The sequence below is a fragment of the Canis lupus genome, chromosome 26 (assembly GCF_048164855.1).
Source record: "Canis lupus baileyi chromosome 26, mCanLup2.hap1, whole genome shotgun sequence".
NCBI classification, from domain to species: domain Eukaryota; kingdom Metazoa; phylum Chordata; class Mammalia; order Carnivora; family Canidae; genus Canis; species Canis lupus.
Window position 1 is genome coordinate 31493941 of NC_132863.1, and position 18013 is coordinate 31511953.

The 18013-nt window shown below is 44.6% G+C and overlaps 1 protein-coding gene across 5 annotated transcripts in view; it reads right to left on the bottom strand.

Annotated features, from left to right (window-relative positions):
* Positions 1-18013, bottom strand: part of CHD6 (chromodomain helicase DNA binding protein 6) — a 203431-nt gene that overhangs the window by 41202 nt on the left and 144216 nt on the right. For all 5 annotated transcript variants that reach the window (XM_072801046.1, XM_072801048.1, XM_072801047.1 and 2 more), the window contains 8 exons: positions 16705-16869; positions 15222-15401; positions 14123-14233; positions 11969-12171; positions 11097-11296; positions 10234-10393; positions 4839-4928; positions 2401-2504 (listed from right to left, as the gene is read on the bottom strand). In XM_072801046.1, coding sequence (XP_072657147.1) covers positions 2401-2504; positions 4839-4928; positions 10234-10393; positions 11097-11296; positions 11969-12171; positions 14123-14233; positions 15222-15401; positions 16705-16869 — 1213 coding nt within the window. The remainder of the gene's footprint in view (positions 1-2400; positions 2505-4838; positions 4929-10233; positions 10394-11096; positions 11297-11968; positions 12172-14122; positions 14234-15221; positions 15402-16704; positions 16870-18013) is intronic.

Here is an 18013-nt window from a genome sequence, read left to right on the forward strand (position 1 = left end):
ATACCCTCCTAAACTGCTTCATAGAGCAGAAGAGTTTTAGATATGGAAGTGACCTCAGACACATCTGGTTGACCCTTGAACATTCCTAATATAAAACGAAGAGAGATCAATTGATTAATCCCACTACCTAAACTTTGATCAAGGATGAAAAAGCAAGTAGATATGGTGCCGGTAATAACTTGCTTTTCCTTGGAGAGAAAAGGTCTTGAACTCCCTGAGAGTCCTGTCCTCTAATGTACTGTGAGGCTAGACTGTTAGCCACATCTTCCTCATGAATTATACCTATCATCGTTGTGTGAAGACCCTCTTTATCCCAAACCATCCTTCTTTCCTTAAAGACCTTTTGTAAGATATTGATTTCACCATACCAGGTCTTAAGATGTTTGGTTTTTGGCTGTGGTTAGCACTTGCCTGGCATACCCTGCTTTACTCCTTCCGTGGCAACTGCATTCTATCTTCCACTTCTTCTTCTCTTCCATGTCTCCATCTATTTCTCAGGAGTATGTTCTTGTATCTCTGCTTCCCTGGGCTAGTCAAAGAGCCTTTTCTTGCCCTCCTTTCTTGGAGGGGCTTGTTTCCTTTTTCTGTGCAGTCATTAAAAACCCAGTCTATCCCTCTGGTTTGCTGTCTCACCAGTGAGCTTTCAGCTCTGGCTTTAAGTGACCTCTTCATTTGGGGATTTTCCTTTATCTGTTTCATGTGCAGCTAGGTAGTTTCACATTATTGTCCTAACCCACTCAGGCTTTTGTGCTGAGTCAGAGGAGGGACGGAGCAGAAGCATGTAGATTCTATCTGCCCTATTGCTGGGACTTCTCATCTTGTCCCTTTTCCACATCACATTCTCTCCACCAATGATGTGGTCATGTACCCTAAAACTACCACTGAAATGAGACACAGGATCAATGGATTTTCTTTTTTTTTTTTGGATTTTCTTGCACACATGTTCAGATGCTCTGAATCTGGCTGTCTCTGGCAATTTGTCTTTAGGTTCTTTCCCAAATTAAATGAAACCAAGCTTTGGGTGCACTGTGGTTGCTTGTGCTTAAAAGAGAGGTCACATGTTTCTTCTTCCCACTTCAGAGCTGAGTTCCAGCCCTGCACTGTCCAAAAGAGGTACCACATGTGGTTATTTAAATTTCAATTAATTAAAAATTATATAAAATTAAAAATATAGTTGCTCAGTTGTACCAGCCATATCACAAGTGTTCAATAGTCACATGTGGCCATTGGACTCCACAGTGGACAGTGCAGAGACAGGACACCCTTCCATCATCACAGGTAGCTCTCAAGGACAGCACTACTCATCCTAACCCAAGTGGTCTGACAAAGGGCTCTCGGTAGCCCTTCCAAGTTTGAGGGGATTCCTCATTAAAATATACATAGGCATAGTTGTTAAGTAAATGTGATTGGTTGGCCTCCAAATGTTGAATTCTACTGATTTGGGAATTCTACTGATTAGGGATGTCTGAGAAAGTTAACTTTCCAAAGCGAGAAAGCAAATAATAGCAGAAGAGCACTAAACATCTCCTACGCTTCTATTTACTGCTGAGCCATGCCCTAGGCAGTCTACATACATGGTCTCATTGAATCTTCAAACAACCCTCCAGGTAAGCTGTTTCGATACTATCCCTATGGTACAGATGAGGAAACTGGTCAGAGAAATTTATTGTTCAAGGTCTTACATTTAGTAAGTGGCAGAGCTGACAAGTAAAAGCCAGATATGACCAGCTCTCTCCACTTTAAATCCTGCTCTCCAATGTAAGATTTCAGTTAACTAACCGGAAAGGATACCTTAATAGGAAAGGTATCTACCAGGCACAATGCGGCGACTATCATGTGGTGCTTCCATCATTCACCTTGACTGCTGGCTGAGGGCAAGGGCAAGTACTTAGACAGTGGTGGAAGTGAAGAAAGGGGACATTTATTTCAGTTTCTCCAAGCTCAAAACCTCTCTCAGTCCTCTGGACTCTTGGTTACCACATTTTAAAAAAAGAACACCATCTTGTATTCTTAAATTTTTACACCAATGGGGCAAAATGATACACACTAGGAATGTGTAGATAACCTGAAATGATGTTAGAATTCTACATACATATGAAATGCTAAAACCTAACATTTTCCCATTTATTCATTCCTTCACTCAAGAAATGCTGTGTGCCTATCATGTGCCAGGCACTAGGCCAGATGCTGGGGTTCTAAAGTGAAGGAGAGTGAGGCAGTCCAAGGACTGACAGTGAACCATAACAGCCCTTGTAAAGGTCCTGATATTAACATTCACCATATTTTCATGACTCACACATTTATCTGAGAGGACAGAGGTGAGGCTCTACTTCCTACCAAAGATGTGCAGCAGGCTATAGAGTTTCTCAGGAAAGGGAGAGCACTCACTGAAATACACACCATGTTTGAACACGCCTATCAGAAGGGATTTATCAGCCTCAGCGTCCCACCAATCCACTGGGATCTCCACGTAGTCAATGTCAGGCAGAGGCACTTCTAGTTCCCTGTGGAAGGAAGGGCATGGACTCAGAGTTCCTTCAACGTAGACAGAAAACAATGCAAGAGCTACTGGCTGACCCCTGGTATTCAGCAACATTCCTGGTTGTGTGCTAAGAGGCTGAAGTTACAAGGATTCAGAAGGTGGCGGGCCAAGGTTTCTTCACCAGGACTTTCCATCACGCCCACCCAGTGAGCTATTTCCACATATGTACTTGATTTCCAGGCTTCAACTTAGACTGACTGACACAGAATCCTGAAGCACCTCTTGGAGAACACATCAGTCAGTCTAGGGTTGGGGCCTTGGGATCCACATATATAATGTAGATAGCCATCTCCAGTTGAGAACCACAGCAAACGTCATCAATATATTGGTCAACTGCAGGTAGAACAATCTTCATATTGTCAAATTCATACACAATCAAATGCTGAAAAGTGCCCGAATCATCTTGGTTCAACATGTAGAGATCTCAAGCACTGTTTGAGAATAAGGCAGTCAGCATTGGTACATTCCAGGATATGAAGACAGTCTTTCAGAGGATAGGTCCCATATTAGGTGGCACCGTCTGGCAGTGAGTGGTCTGCTGGGTCAAAACTGATCACCAGGAGCACCTGGGTGGCTCAGTGGTTGAACATCTGCCTTTGGCTCATGGTGTGATCCTGGGATCAAGTCCCACATGGGGCTACCTGTGGGGAGCCTGCTTCTCTCTCTGCCTGTATCTCTGCCTCTTTCTCTGTGTCTCTCATGAATAGATAAATAAATAATCTTAAAAAACAAACCAAACAGAACACCAATTACCCTGCTCCTGGCCAAAGGGATGAACATAATTTGCCCTAGGGAGCAGACATACAGGCCGAGTAGGCCTGTGTCATTAGCCCCTCACTGAATGAATTCTGTCCATGTTCTGAAAGCTCACATGGACCCTTAGCTCCCGGTCTTCATCTGCCTGAGCATAGTCCTTACTCTTTAAGGCTTTGGGTCTGGGGGAGAAAAATTCACCTGATGGTTCCTCTCTCCCACCTACCCGCTTTCTGAGATGGCTCCTCTATAGCATCTCAAATTTCTTCTTCCATCAAGCTCTTCTTGTGACACACAGCTAACTGTTCCTCCTCAGGGCCATGGTGGTCCATGGCCCTACCTTTCCAGGCAGTGCTCTATCTGGCTCTTGTTGTAGGGCCCACTGCTCTGCCAGAGTGGTGCCATGAGCTAAGTGACTTTTCTGGGATGAACTGTTATTCATTCCTCATGGCAAAGTAAGGACCCATAACAGCCAGGATTGAGGAGAGCAGAGGAAAGGAGGAAAGGGGGTGGGTAATGGACTCTCTGTGCTATACCTAGCTCCTTCCATCTACATGGTCTCCTTCCATCTACATGGTCTAAGAAAGCATCTGATAGTGGGATGAGGAAGCTGAGGTAGATTATTTCTGCCAGGTAACACCTGACAGAAATGATCATGTTGAATTCTGCTGCATTTCTATGACTCATGAACTGAATCTTTTTACCAGAGCACTCAAGCTCCCAATACCTATTAAAAATGACTATAGTAACTACAGAAAGCATATTCTCTCTTTTCCAGTGCCTTCATGACCACTAAAGCCATTAGGACTGCTTAACGGGAAAAAAAAAGGAAGAAGAAACCTTGGCCACAGGTAATCCCAAAGCAAAGATGAAATATCACTCCTTCTGGTTTTCTCTGGGAATGATGGGCATCAAAAAGGGCCAGAGCAAACAGCGCGTCTGGGGAAGGTGAAGGAGGCTGTCTGGCTTCATCAAGTGGTAGGTGGGAGCATGGTGGCCTCATTCGCTGAAATCTTGGGAGATTCCCATAGGATTCTATAGTTTTGGAAACACTAGTTTACAAAACTAAGGTGCAAACAATCAAACAGGGTATCAGGTATTATCAGTATGATTAACAAATACAGAGAACTGCTCAAATGTGGAAGAGCACTACGGCCAAGAGTGGGATTTTGAGCAAAATGCCTAGTGTATACCTGTTGGACCAAACGTATCAAAGTATGACTATTCAACCCACAATGACTCAGAGTGTGAATACTCATCCCAGAATGACTAGTTAAGGCAGAGAAATGACTATTCAAACCAATATTACAAAACCATTAAGAAAAGCAAACTAACTCAAAACCTCACCGAAAACTGTGCTGTGGAGAAAGATTTCTCCTTCATTTTACATGATAGAGACCTGCCTGTTCCACCATGTAGGTAATTGACCCTAGGCTGGGTGCAAACATAGGCCTCTCAAAGCACAGGCAGCTTTGTCCATCTCCACGAACAAGTACCTTATGGCAGCTCATTAGCACTGAGAGCTATGGATCACTTGGTTTACCTGGCAGGGGTTCCTTCAAATGCTTTCTCAGCTGCCTCTCCCAGTATTTCAGCTTTTAGGTAGTAGAGCATCCGGACTCGCAAAAGTACCCTGTGAAAGGTAAACACATTAATGCAAATGTGTCAGAACCCATGAGCTGCCTATAGGCTGTCACCCCCAAGTGGACACAAGGAAATTCTGGGAATTCCTATGTCATTAGTGATGTGAAATAATATCTGAAAGCACTAGAAAAACAAAACCCAAGGTACTAATAACAGATGCTACTGTGATTATCCCCATTTTACACAGAAAAATGTATCTCACTAGTCATCTGTTAGGTTACCCTGTAAGCACTGGACAGCAGCAGAAACACTTATCTGTTCTGGTCTGTAAGAGTAGTCAGTACCCCACCCCTCAACAATGAGCTCTCAGGCAGTGCTGCCCTCCAAGAAGCTGGTTACCAGTTTACTAATTTACTGAAGAGTAGGTCATGTTCAATGGTGCTGTTTTTAGTTTCACTTGCATGTAGTTAAAATGTATATTTACAAGTCTTTTTCATGGCAATACTGCCCAAGCATAATCACATCTTCTCTCCTGAGGTGCTCAGTTCCCTGGATTCTGCAGAGAGCACACTCAAGGTCCAAGGACAGGCACCAAACTGTTTGAGACAAGGCAATTAAGCAAGTATTTGTTGGGCAACCATGCTGGGTACTGTGAGGCACATAATTAAGCCATTTAGCCCTGTTCCTGAAAAGCCTATAGCATCTTAATTGTGAAAAGAGGCCAACCAGGAAGGAATTACAGTACAGAAGATGACCGGGGGTGGGGGTGGGGCGTGAGTGAGGGTGAGGAAGGCTAAATGCACTCAGAAACAGGGTGAAGGTAAGGGTAGGCATAGAGAAGTTATCCAAGGAGATGCTTCATATTCGATTAGCCTCATATACAGAGAAGGACTTGTAACTTGTTAAAAACTAGGCAAGAGTAAAGGCCAGCTATTAAAAATAAAGGTCCATTTACATAAACAGGAACTGATCTCCATATAAGTTATTTTAAAAAGAGAGAAATAGAGCACAGAGCACAAACAGTATATAAAATGTATGTTATTTTAGGGAGGCTATACATTCACCTAAGCTGGTCCATGCCCAGAATATCCCTGGAAGAACCAGGTTAGCAGTGGCTGCCTCTGGAGGGGGAAATGGGAATCAGAGGTGGGAGGAAAGGTTATTTTTGATAATTTTTAAAAAATACATAAAGTGCCACCGTGGGCTCAAGTAGTAGGTGGCAACACACAAAATTAGAATTTTAAGAATGGAAAGAACATGCTTATTTTTCCGGTATGCCATTTCTTACCTCAGCTGTCAATCAACTCAAATAATTTTGAGATTTATTTTTTTTTAAAGCTCAGACAATAAGAACTCTAAGAATTTATAAAAGCCACTAATCCTTCTATCTTGCTGACAATAGCTGCTGACCTCCTTAGTAGGAACTGGAATGAGGAGGTCTTAGGTATGGTATTCCTACCTGCTTAGATCTAGCCCAACTGCAGGAAGGCTTTTCTGAAAATGAAAGAGCTGTCTCTATTTCTCTAAACAGAGATATGTTGGTATTTGGTAATATCTACAACAGAAGGGAATAGAATTTAAAGTGAATAGTATTTACTTTTCTCCAAATGAGAAGCCAGTCAATTCAGGGGACAGATGGGCAACCCACCCTGAATGAGAGGATAATCCCAGTTGACATCTAAACTCAAAGGGAAGGAGAAATGGAGCAGGTATGTAATACCCTTACTTTAGTCAAACAAAACCCATTAATATTTGGGTGGCATTATTGCTCTTTCCTTGATTGCTTTCTTGGAAAAAAACCCTAAAACCCCACATTTTGTTGATATGAACTATACTTCAGAAAGTGTACTTTATTTATTTTAAGATTTTATTTATTTATTCACGAGAGACAGAGAGAGAGAGGCAGAGACACAGGCAGAGGGAGAAGGAGGCTCCATGCAGGGAGCCCCACGCGGGACTCGGTCCCGGGTCTCCAGGATCATGCTCTGGGCTGAAGGCAGGTGCTAAACCGCTGAGCCACCCAGGGATCCCCAGAAAGTGTACTTTAGATATACATACAGCCTGATGAATTTCCACACACTGAGTACATCTGTGAACCCAGGACCCAGATAAGGAAGCAGAACATGTCAGCAGAAGGCTCCTTGGGTCCTCTTCTAGTCACTACTCCCACTCCCAAATGGATGACCACTCTCCTGACTCATTGCTTGATTCTGAGGCAGTTGTTTTTTAATTTTTTAAAGTTCTTTTGACAATTTCCTGTCCCTAAATAATACTACTACCACTACCAAACAACACTTTGAGTGCTTACTACTGGCAGCATGTGTTAGCTCCCTTAATCCAAATAGCAGTGTTAAGAGATGGGACTAATATCATCTTTACTTTCTATATGAAAGAAAGACATAAAGAGGTCAAGTAATGCACCTGCTCATAGTAAGAGGGCCAGGATTTAAATCCAGGCAGTCCCGATCTCACAGCCTGTCTTAACCCATACCTGATATTGAAGTGGCAGTACAATTGCTCACAGAGCCTACAATTCTAAAAGCTCACAGTCCAGTTTTGCTGAAAAGTCTGCCTGTTCTTCAGTGTGCCTCAGGGCAAAACCAGGACCCAAGATCAATGGGTGGAGGTTTCAAGGAAGCAGATTTTAGATTCAATATACAGAAGGATAATTAATTAGAATCATCTGGTAATTAAATGAGCCTTGCTGAGAAATGGTAAGCTCCCATCAGTAGGAAGGCTCAAGATTCCCTGTCAGGGTACTGCCCACAGAACTTCCATACTGAGTGGGAAGAGCTGCAGAGTCTCTGCTGGCTTAGAGTCTCTGGCTCTTGCTGAGCCAGAACTAAAGAGGACAGTAGTTTCTTTTCTTTTTTTTTCTTTCTTTTTCTTTCCTTCTTTCTTTTTCTTTCCTTCTTTCTTTTTCTTTCCTTCTTTCTCCTTCTTTCCTTCTTTCTCCTTCTTTCCTTCTTTCTCCTTCTTTCCTTCTTTCTCCTTCTTTCCTTCTTTCTCCTTCTTTCCTTCTTTCTCCTTCTTTCCTTCTTTCTCCTTCTTTCCTTCTTTCTCCTTCTTTCCTTCTTTCTCCTTCTTTCCTTCTTTCTTTTTCTTTCTTTCTTTCTTTCTTTCTTTCTTTCTTTCTTTCTTTCTTTCTTTCTTTCTTTCTTTCTTTCTTTCTTTCTTTCTTTCTTTCTTTCTTCTTTTTAAAGATTTTATTTATTTATTCATGACAGAAACAGAGAGAGAGAGAGGCAGAGACACAGGCAGAGGGAGAAGCAGGCTCCATGCAGGGAGCTCGATGTGGGACTTGATCCTGGGTCTCTAGGATCATACCCCGGGCCGAAGGAGGCGCTAAACCTCTGGGCCATTGGGGCTGCCCAAGAGGACAGTAGTTTCTATTAGATCAGGATAATAAACAATAGCTTCTCTAAACTCAGAGAAACACTTTACTGTATTCTGTTTTTTAAGCAATTTACACCCAACGTGGGGCTCAAACTCACAACCCCGAGATCAAGGTGGCACATTCCGCCAACAGAGCCAGCCAGGTACACCTACTGCATTCTTCAATTCCCAGGGTCAGGCATGCTCTCAGGAAAGTCTTGGAGGTGGTGGTCAGAAATGTTAAGATATTCCTCAAAGGTCAAAAAACGGTTCTGGTCATTATCTGTGATCATCTGTGTAGGTGTCAGGGGAACTTCTATACCAACCTCTCCAGCTCAGCCTATTTTCAGGTCTCCACACCCATGTATGCAGTTGTGAATGAACAGCCAAATGCTACTGCTCTAAGTTAGCAGGGCAAAACCCGAGTCCTTCGTTTTGCTCTTCCTCGTTCAGTAGATGTAAGGATTCTAACTCTGTCCTGGACCAAGCACTGTTAGCTTCCCAGCCAGTGAAGCTCACAATCCTGGAGTTAGCTGCTTATGTATTCCTTATCACATGTTATGTATTCATTATTCCTTTGTCACATCTTTCACAGCTGACCTTTCTCCCCAATTCTATGGTTAGCACTCTCCGCTAGGTCCTCATGATCAATACTTAAATTATGACAGAACTCTCCAAGATGGTCATTCAGCCTTAGGTTGGCCCACTCCATCTTGCTGTTGCCAGATTGTTTTTCTCCCCAAACATCATTTTTTACTGCATGTCACTTGTTCAAGAAAGATGGATGCTTAATGTACAAGAGAATCCTCAGTTAGCTTGCCGTGTAAGGTCTCCTACAAGTCCTCTTACCAAGGCTGCCCCCTCTGTGTGTCCCCTCCATGGTGACTCAAAGTCAGTCACATGGAGCATGCTACCGAGTCTTGCCGCAGGCAGGTCTACCATCAACCATGTGCCCTTATATTCTCAACTTGAGAACTACTGTCCCAAAGAGGCTGTACCTCTGTGCAGTTTTTATTATAGTGTGGGCATGAGGCCTCCGTCCAAAGGTTTAGAGAGACAAAGGGAAAGGATCAGGCTTCATTCATAAAAGACAAAGAACATAACCCAACCGCAACCACAGGACCATTAGGTTGATGACACAGGGAAGAAAGAAAAACTTATCAAAACATACTAATTTAGAAGTTAATAAGCTCTTATTTATCGCTTAAATCCTATGGTTATAACCAGAGCTGTGGCAGCACAGGCCTGCTCACTGCTGGGTGGGAGCGTCAGGGAGATCACCCTCACAAGGCCTGTGAAGCTGGATTAGGGGGTCTCCGAGGGCCCTCTAAATTCTAAAGGATCCCCTATACCAGGTGATGCAAGTATCCAGGTGCAGCTTGTCACTGCTTGGTGGTTGGGTGCCCCACCTCCCCAAACTAAACTGCACAAGAGCAGTTTCATCTTTTGTCACTGTTTCCTTTGCACTCCTCCCCGTGCCTGGTGTTAGCCCAGGGCCTAGAGATATGATGGATACATCTCAAATGCATGTGTGTCAAACAATTGGAGGCCCTGAGCAGCAACAGCCAATGAGAAGCAGCAGCAGCAACTTGGCATGGGAGAGGGGGGAGGCCAAGAGCAGTGGCCACTAAGGTCTGTCTCCTGCTCTCCCTAGTGTGACCTCAGGGGCAGAAGGAGAGAGAATAATGAAATCACCAGTGTTCTGCCTGGATTTAGAGAGTTGGGTCAGAAAAACCCTCAGGGGTACAGGCTGTATTAGTAGAGAATCCAGGTTCTGGGGGAGAGGAGATGTTGCTAAAGGAGTAAGACAAGCTTTATGTGAAGGGATCCTGACCCAGCTTAGACCACACATTCTGCTTTTCCAGACTTTGCGTGGTGGTATAGGAGCATTGAGTGGTCTCCCATAGCCCCATGGGGATCCCAGGAGTCCAGACAGTCCATGTGGAGCTGCCACCAGGGTTGGGGAGGGACACACTCACTTGTTGCAGTGCTGTTTGAGGTGTTTCTTATAGCCATCATCATGTAAGACCACCTCGGGGTTGCAGGTGGCCAGCCAATCTGCATTCTTTAACTCTGGGAGCAGCAGCTGGTTCTTGGTCTTCTTTCCCTTCCTCCCTCTGGGGACTGGAGCTGACAACCCTGAAACAGAAAGGCAGGTAGATGAGCCTGGGCAGCTTAAACACAGGGGACAGAACAGAGCTGGGCTGGGGTTGCAGAGAGGCAGCTGGGCTGTGTGTGGTAGCCCTGGATGACAGACCCCACTCCTCGGCCCACCAAGCAGTGCTAGTAGTGGGGAGATATGCCTGGCCCCCAGCTCAGTAAACTCCAGGACTGCTCAGTCAGGCAGTGAGAATTTACCCATGTGGATCAAGAATATCACCTGTGCCCCCCAGGGAACTTTCAATCTGGCCAGGAAAAAAGGCACACTAGATCTGAAATGTGAAGGTGAGCGATGGCCGAGCACAGGGAAGGAGAAGCACAGCACAAGAAAAGGCACAGACAGGACTGGGACAGAATGGTGAAATGTAAGAGAAACACCACAGAGCACATGGTGTGACCCCAGCTCAGAGGAGGAAGCCCTGTGATGCTCAGGTCAGCGAACAGGCCTCGCACATGGGAAACCTCAGGAGGGCCCGATGGTACTTCCACAAAACATTTTAAGTAATACTGGATGAGTCTGAGGGAGAACTGAAGGAATCCTCTTCCTCTCCCGCAGCTGTCATTTTCAGATATACCTGAGAAAGAGGAATCTCCCAAAGCACAGCAACCTGGGGCAACAAGGGAGAGGGATGGGAGCACACGGGGGCTCCCACTTCTCAGGCATGGCCCTGTCACTGCTCACCTGAGTGGTTCTGGAGGGTCTGGGCCTGCCCATCTTTGGTAGGTGTGATCAATTCCCAAATGAAACTCTTGATCTTCTCGTCCCCCTTGTAATGCTTGACACAGTATACCAGCAGGGCCCGGCAAATCATCTCCATGTCCTTCTCATTCAGATGCCACTTGAATCGCCCATGAGTCAGGATGTCCTTCCACCGGCCCCAGCTGAGAGTAGAAATACAGAAGGGCGTTGGAGGGAGGAAGGGCCATGCATGCCCTCAACACTGCGGGACAAACAGGAGCCAACAGTGCTTCTCGTCATCTGTTGGGTCTACTAATCACTTCAAGGGCTGTGCCCTGAAAGGCCTTCAAGGACCACATGCAGTAGCACACCACAAGTCATTAAGGTGACCTGGACATCAAGAGCTTCATATAGTCACTCAAATGTTAACAAGGGAGGGATGAAACTATTTGGAGCAGGGAATAGATTTGGAATTAAGAGAGTCCAGCTGCAATAATCAAAAGCAATAGTGAGCTCCCAGAAGCTAAACCTTCTACTTCTACCAGAACCAGAGCCCTGCACGAATCATGCCCTCACTCTAACATCTGTTGTGTGGACTCCTTATACGTCCTTGGAGGGGGGAAAGCAGGAAATCAGTACCAGGCAGCAAATTAGTAACAGAGATTTGCTGTGACAAGCACATGAGAAAATCATGGCACGTCTACAATATGGCAGCAGAGCGTACAATGACTGAGGGGGGCCATGGGCAAAAAGCACAGTTCTCTCCTACTCTAACAGATCCTCCATCAGCCTGGAATTCTTAGAGGTGACTGGAGAGACAAACTGGATGAATCTTAGGGACTGGAAAACAACACACAGGCAAAATCAATACCCACCCAAAGATGAGCAGGTTCTTCTCCACCCGGAAGCACTCAGCTCGGAGGTAGCGCCTGGTTTTGTCATTGAGACGTCTAGATCTCGTGGGCCTTTCATCCGAGTCACTATCTAGCTCTGAGAACTCCATGAGCTCATCCTCCTCAAAGGAATTGTAGTGTTTGGTCTGCTTCCTCACTCGAGGCCGGTCAATCACTAAGCTCTCCTAGAAACAGAAACATCGGGTGAAGAGAGAGTCTCCCTTTGCTCTACCCCCATCACAATAAACATGCCCATCTTGTGGCTGGTCCTGGGTCCTGAGGACACATCCAGCAGAGAGACACACGTGGCCTCATCCTCCAGCAGGAAAGGCTCTTCCCAGTACACCTGCCATGTCTATGACAAGCAGAGGGGATTCTTGGAGACTCACTAGAAATGGCATGTTCCCCAAAGCCCCCACTGCTGTCCACCACCATCTGCTCTTTCTGCAGTCCTGCTAGCAGAGCAGGTATGGCAAGTAAGACCTCCCAGTGCCCAGAGTAGTGGTCTGCTCTTGCCAAGAAAGGCTGGAGTGATACTCTCCAGCTGTTCTGCCCGGCATGCAGAGGCAGCCTGTGCTCTAAAGGCAGAAGGAGTTGGACACATCCATCTGTTCAGTCACTTTCTGAAGACACACACATTTCTTGCTATTTCACTCTCTGCTTTCCATGGGCACTAACTCCTAACCTTTTGTCTTTCATTGAAGACAAAATCCCCAGCCCAGGATCCTCAGCTCATTCTGGCAGCAGCTGTGCCAAAACCATTGCCTCTTTCCCAATCCCCACTACCTCCTGTTCTTTATCCTTCCTTCCTTCCCCCATATTTCTTCCCAAAGCTCAGTTAAGCTCCTAAATACTTGTCTGTATAGCCCAGATACGCTGTGGCGTACCCTGCTACCTTGCTCCCCACCTTGCACGCCCCTGGTTTATAAATATCTCTAGAACAAGAGCTTTTTCTCTCCACTCTTGCCCACTATCCCACACACACAGTAACTTCTTGACTGTGACCTTGTAAAACAGGAGTTACTTAACAGGTTACTCAAGGGACTTCAGACTACATACTTAAGAAAAGAGGTTGGACTGAGTGTTCTGGTGATCCCACAGAAGAGTTAAGGCTGGGTGCTGGTTACTGAATCAGCTAGATACGAGCAGGGACTGTCTCCTGGGCTTGTGGGTCCAAGGAAGTTCGACAGCCACCAGAGAGGACAAGTAGAAAGTGACGTGTGTGCATCCTGGAGTGAAGTGACAGGGCCAGAGATGGAGGAAAGGGGAGACAAGATGAACACAGAAGGGGTGTCTCCTTGTAGGCTAGGCAGGTGTATTCACAATTATTGCCAACCCTGTTGAGGGGAAAACGTCACCTCCTTTTGTCACATGTCCTGCTCACTTATCTCAGTGGGGCAACTGCCTTGATCAGAGGCATAGTCATAGGTGAACTGATGTCAGACTCTGGATGCCTTCCAGGGCTATTCTCTTTCTCATGTTCAGAAGTAGGAAAACTCGGGGATCCCTGGGTGGCACAGCGGTTTAGCGCCTGCCTTTGGCCCAGGGCGCGGTCCTGGAGACCCGGGATCGAATCCCACGTCGGGCTCCCGGTGCATGGAGCCTGCTTCTCCCTCTGCCTGTGTCTCTGCCTCTCTCTCTGTGTGTGACTATCATTAATAAATAAAAATAAAGATTAAAAAAAAAAGAAAGAAGTAGTAGGAAAACTCGAGATACTTAAAGAATGGAGGAGAGGCCAACAAACCCTTCTTTGTTCCTCTGGAGTATCTGTCACAGGCAAAGTCTCTTTCATAGAAGTGTTGAAGCAGATGCAAAATAGTCACATGGCAAGGATGGGACGGTGGCTTGGGTCAGAGGGCTGAACTTGACCTGTGTGTGGCCAGTTCCAGTTCTAAATGCCTTTGTCAAATTTCCCAGGTGTCTAGCAGACTGCTTGTCCCATTAGGTCATTTTGAAATTGTAACCATGAACATTTATTGAGCTCTATATGTCAGGCATACTTTAAGTATGTTACATATAGCAGCTCATTTTAGGACTAAAGCTCTGGAGTGAATAATGACTTGAGCTGTGCAGTAATTTATGATCCTATGAGACACAGAGAAATTGCCATGGAACACAACATTCTCAGTACTATACCTTTTCATTCTTTGCTTCAGTGTCCAATTCAGCTATTTTAGCCCATTTCTGCCAAAAGTTTGGGTCATCTAAGGAAATATCTGTCCTGTTTCCTGAAGCCACAAAGCTAGCCTGTGGAGATGATGAAAGTCAATAAAGTACACTTGAACACAGTACAAACTGATAATACCACCTGACTTATTTCAAATATATCAGAATCTCAAGTATGTCCTCCAACTGCATTTGAAACTGAAACCCCTAACAGAGCCTCCCAAGTGAATGTGAAAATCTCAAGACTGTTCTTTTCGAAAGCTTGGGTAAGGAAATTACAATTTCAATGTATAGATCATTTTTTGGAACTGAAAACTGGAAGCAGAAGGAAAGCCTCTGCTTTCCAGTGGCAATGTGTCACTTGATGTCTAGTTCCCTACAAAAGGGTTGCTTCTTCCAATTTTCCTAGATGGGATTTTTCTTTCAGTTCACCATCTTCACACATGTATACTATAGGAAAGGCACTAAGTTGGGTAGCACCCACAAAGCACAGGATGTCCTACTGAAGAAGTCCTATGTGAGTCAATCAAACAGGCCACAGTGCATCCAGAGCCTGTGGTCAGAAACACTGGAGAGTGAGCTGGAATTTGAAATCCAGTAAGCTGAAGGGTAGAGGAAAGAGGCATCTAGACTAGCAGCTGGGAATCTAGACTAACATGTCTTTTCTCATGATATGAGCAAAAACACTTGCTTCAGTTTGAGGAATGGAATGCTCATTGGAATTTCAGGATCTGGACAGTAGTGCTCTACAAGGAAATCCAGATGACCATTCAAAAGTGTCAGAGCAGTCTTTGTGAACAGTGAATGGCGCAAAGTATAAACTAAAGTGTCTGTCTTGTCTGCTGAAGATCAGCTATCAAATGACAGGAGTGATGTTTCTTTTCTATACAGCTTCTGGTTCATTACTCAGAATCCCCCTAAGAACCTGCATTTTTAGTCTCACACACAAAAAAATGTACAATCTCAACAGTGTGCATTCAGAGAAAACAAAGCTTGGCCAACGAAGATCAAAGAATAGTTTTCTTTCTGCTCCCACTCCAACACAGACTCTGGAGAAAAAGTGCCATACCTTGGCAAAAGTAGACCCTTTCCCTTCGGACTGGATGGTAATGGTGTGAGTTCTTCTCTGGAGAATCTGGTCTATGTCTTCTTCACAGAACTTGGAGCCTTCATCTTCCTCATCCATTAAGGCTCCATAAGCACCTTTCCGGAGCAAGTCTTCTACCTCCATCTTTGAGAGTTGTTGTACCTGGACAGGTCACCAAAGGCTACTCACAAAGTGGAAAATGCACAGGAGAAAAAGAGCCTCAAACCTGCCCTCATGATTCAGTGTACGCTTCCTCCACTAACTGCACATGTCAGAAGAATAAAGATATGGGCCACAAGTTTTAGAAAATTAAAGCCCAGATAAAGATGCTCAAAAAAACTATGGAGAGGGCCGGCAGGTAATCCTCTATACGGAGCTCTGGAATAAAAGTCAGCACAAGACCTGATGGCCTCAACATTCCTCAGGACGTTGGTTACTATTGAATGTCACAAACCATTGAAACTATGCACCATTTAATGTTTTAGTTTGAGTCTGTATCTTTTTAAAAACCTCCAGATGTACTAAATGAGCTAAAGAATGATGATTTATTCGTTATTAAATAAATACATGAGTATTGGAAATGATGTCATTTCTCAACTAAAGAAAGGATCCTGTGCCAAGTGAGATCTTCTCAACTGCTTGTTGAAAACAGGAAATAGGAGTTCAAAACACTCTTTCCTGGTTCTAATTAAGAATCTGGTTCTCTTTCTATCCATCACAAAAGGGAATTCCATGACTCCCAGCACTGGTAACTTGAAGTATTATACTTAGCAACATATGCATAGCTAAGAGGATATAGAACATCTGGACTGAAGACAACTCATTTAGAAGGTTTTAATTCCCAACCTTTGATGCCCTGAGTCCAGAGATTAAGGAGATACTCTGGTTTGTTGGCCTATAATTTAATATGGTTTAGGAATCTTAGCTGCAATTTTTCATCCCTGTGGAGGGGGAAAAAGACTTTTTATTAACTACCATACTGCAAGCTGTTAATTATTCATTTTTTTTTTACTGACCATCATGCACTGAACATCTTTAATATGCCAAGGACTGTTAGGGGCCATGGGTGATACAGATAAAATAGGTTCCATTATACCTCGGGAAGCTCAAAGTATGGAGTATGAGATAAGTCATGGTGACAATAGATGTTTAGAGTGTTAAGTGTTAAGATCTACTGACTTCTAATAAGCATGGTTAAAAACTCAGCTTACTGAAACATTATTGCACGCTGGGCAATTCTACCCCATAACTGTGCCTAGATTCCCTTTATGCATCTGTAAAATGCAGACACCTGACCCTGAATTATCCTCTGCTGTGGGGAAGGACTCAGAAAAAAAGACATACAACCTGACTCAATTTAGTGAAAGTGAATCTTAAAGCAGCTGTAGGAAGGAAGACTCTAGAGGGGCCCAGGCTGTGTGATGAGTGCTCCTTGAGGACCCCGGGCAGGCACTGTCATACTCACTCCATTGGTGCTGCCCTTTCGGTTTATGTCCTGAAGAACAGCCTTGTCCAGACCCAGCTTTAGGCTGGCTTTGTCAAACATTTCCCGCTCATAGGAGTTCCGAGTAATAAGACGATATACCTTCACGGCCTTACTCTGGCCTATCCGATGACATCGGGCCTGAGCCTAGAAAGGAAGGTCGTATACATCATGTCACCAGATACAATGGCAGCAGCTCAAGAAACAGGGAAGTGTTCAAATACCATGTGGTGTAAGTGGCCAGCTCTCACAGTTAATAAGTCATGGGATCACTTTTGGAACAAAATTCACCCAGATCTGCCCCTTCAAACTCACTCACTTCTTCATACCATTATTTATTGAGTGACTACCATATGCTGGGATAAAGTGATAAGAAGGACACAGCTTCCTACCCTCCCCAGCTTATGGTCTGAGTGTTGCCACTCATTCCTCGGATGCTGTCCTGCTCTCTGGGCAAATCCCTCAGAGCTGGCAACACCAGTTTTTTCACTTTTTCATTTTACTAGAAAGAAGTTTTCACGCATAGACAAAAGTAGAGAAAAGGAGAATGACCTCTTATGCACAATCCTTTCTCATCTCTACTATGCCCCCATCCTCTAAGACTTATGAGGCAAATCCTAGGCATCCTATAGTTTCATCTTCATGTATTTCAATATATAATTCAAAAGACAAGGACTCTTGTCGTTGCCACTGCCACACTTCAAAATATGAACACTTAGTATAAACCATCTTGCCAGTGTCCCAATTTCCCTACTTATCTCATAGGCATATTAAGTTTGCTTCTTTGGATTAGGATATAAATAGGGGGATCCCTGGGTGGCGCAGCGGTTTAGTGCCTGCCTTTGGCCCAGGGCGCGATCCTGGAGACCCGGGATCGAATCCCACGTCGGGCTCCCGGTGCATGGAGCCTGCTTCTCCCTCTGCCTGTGTCTCTGCCTCTCTCTCTCTCTGACTAAAATAGATAGATAGATAGATAGATAGATAGATAGATAGATAGATAGATAGATGTAAATAGGGCCCATATGTTGTAGCGGGTTGATCTGTCTCAATTCTCTTTCAATCTACAGATACTCCTTGCTTTTGACTTCTCCCTTTTTCAAATACAACCTTTTAAAAAAGTATTTTTATTTATTTGACAGAGTGTGTATAAGCGCATGAAAGAGAGGGTAGGGAGAGAGAAGGAAAAGAAAACTCTGAGTGCAGAGCCCGAGGGAGGACTTGATCTCATGACCCTGAGATCACGACCTGAGTTGAAATCAAGAGTCAGAGCTCAACCGATGGAGCCACCTAA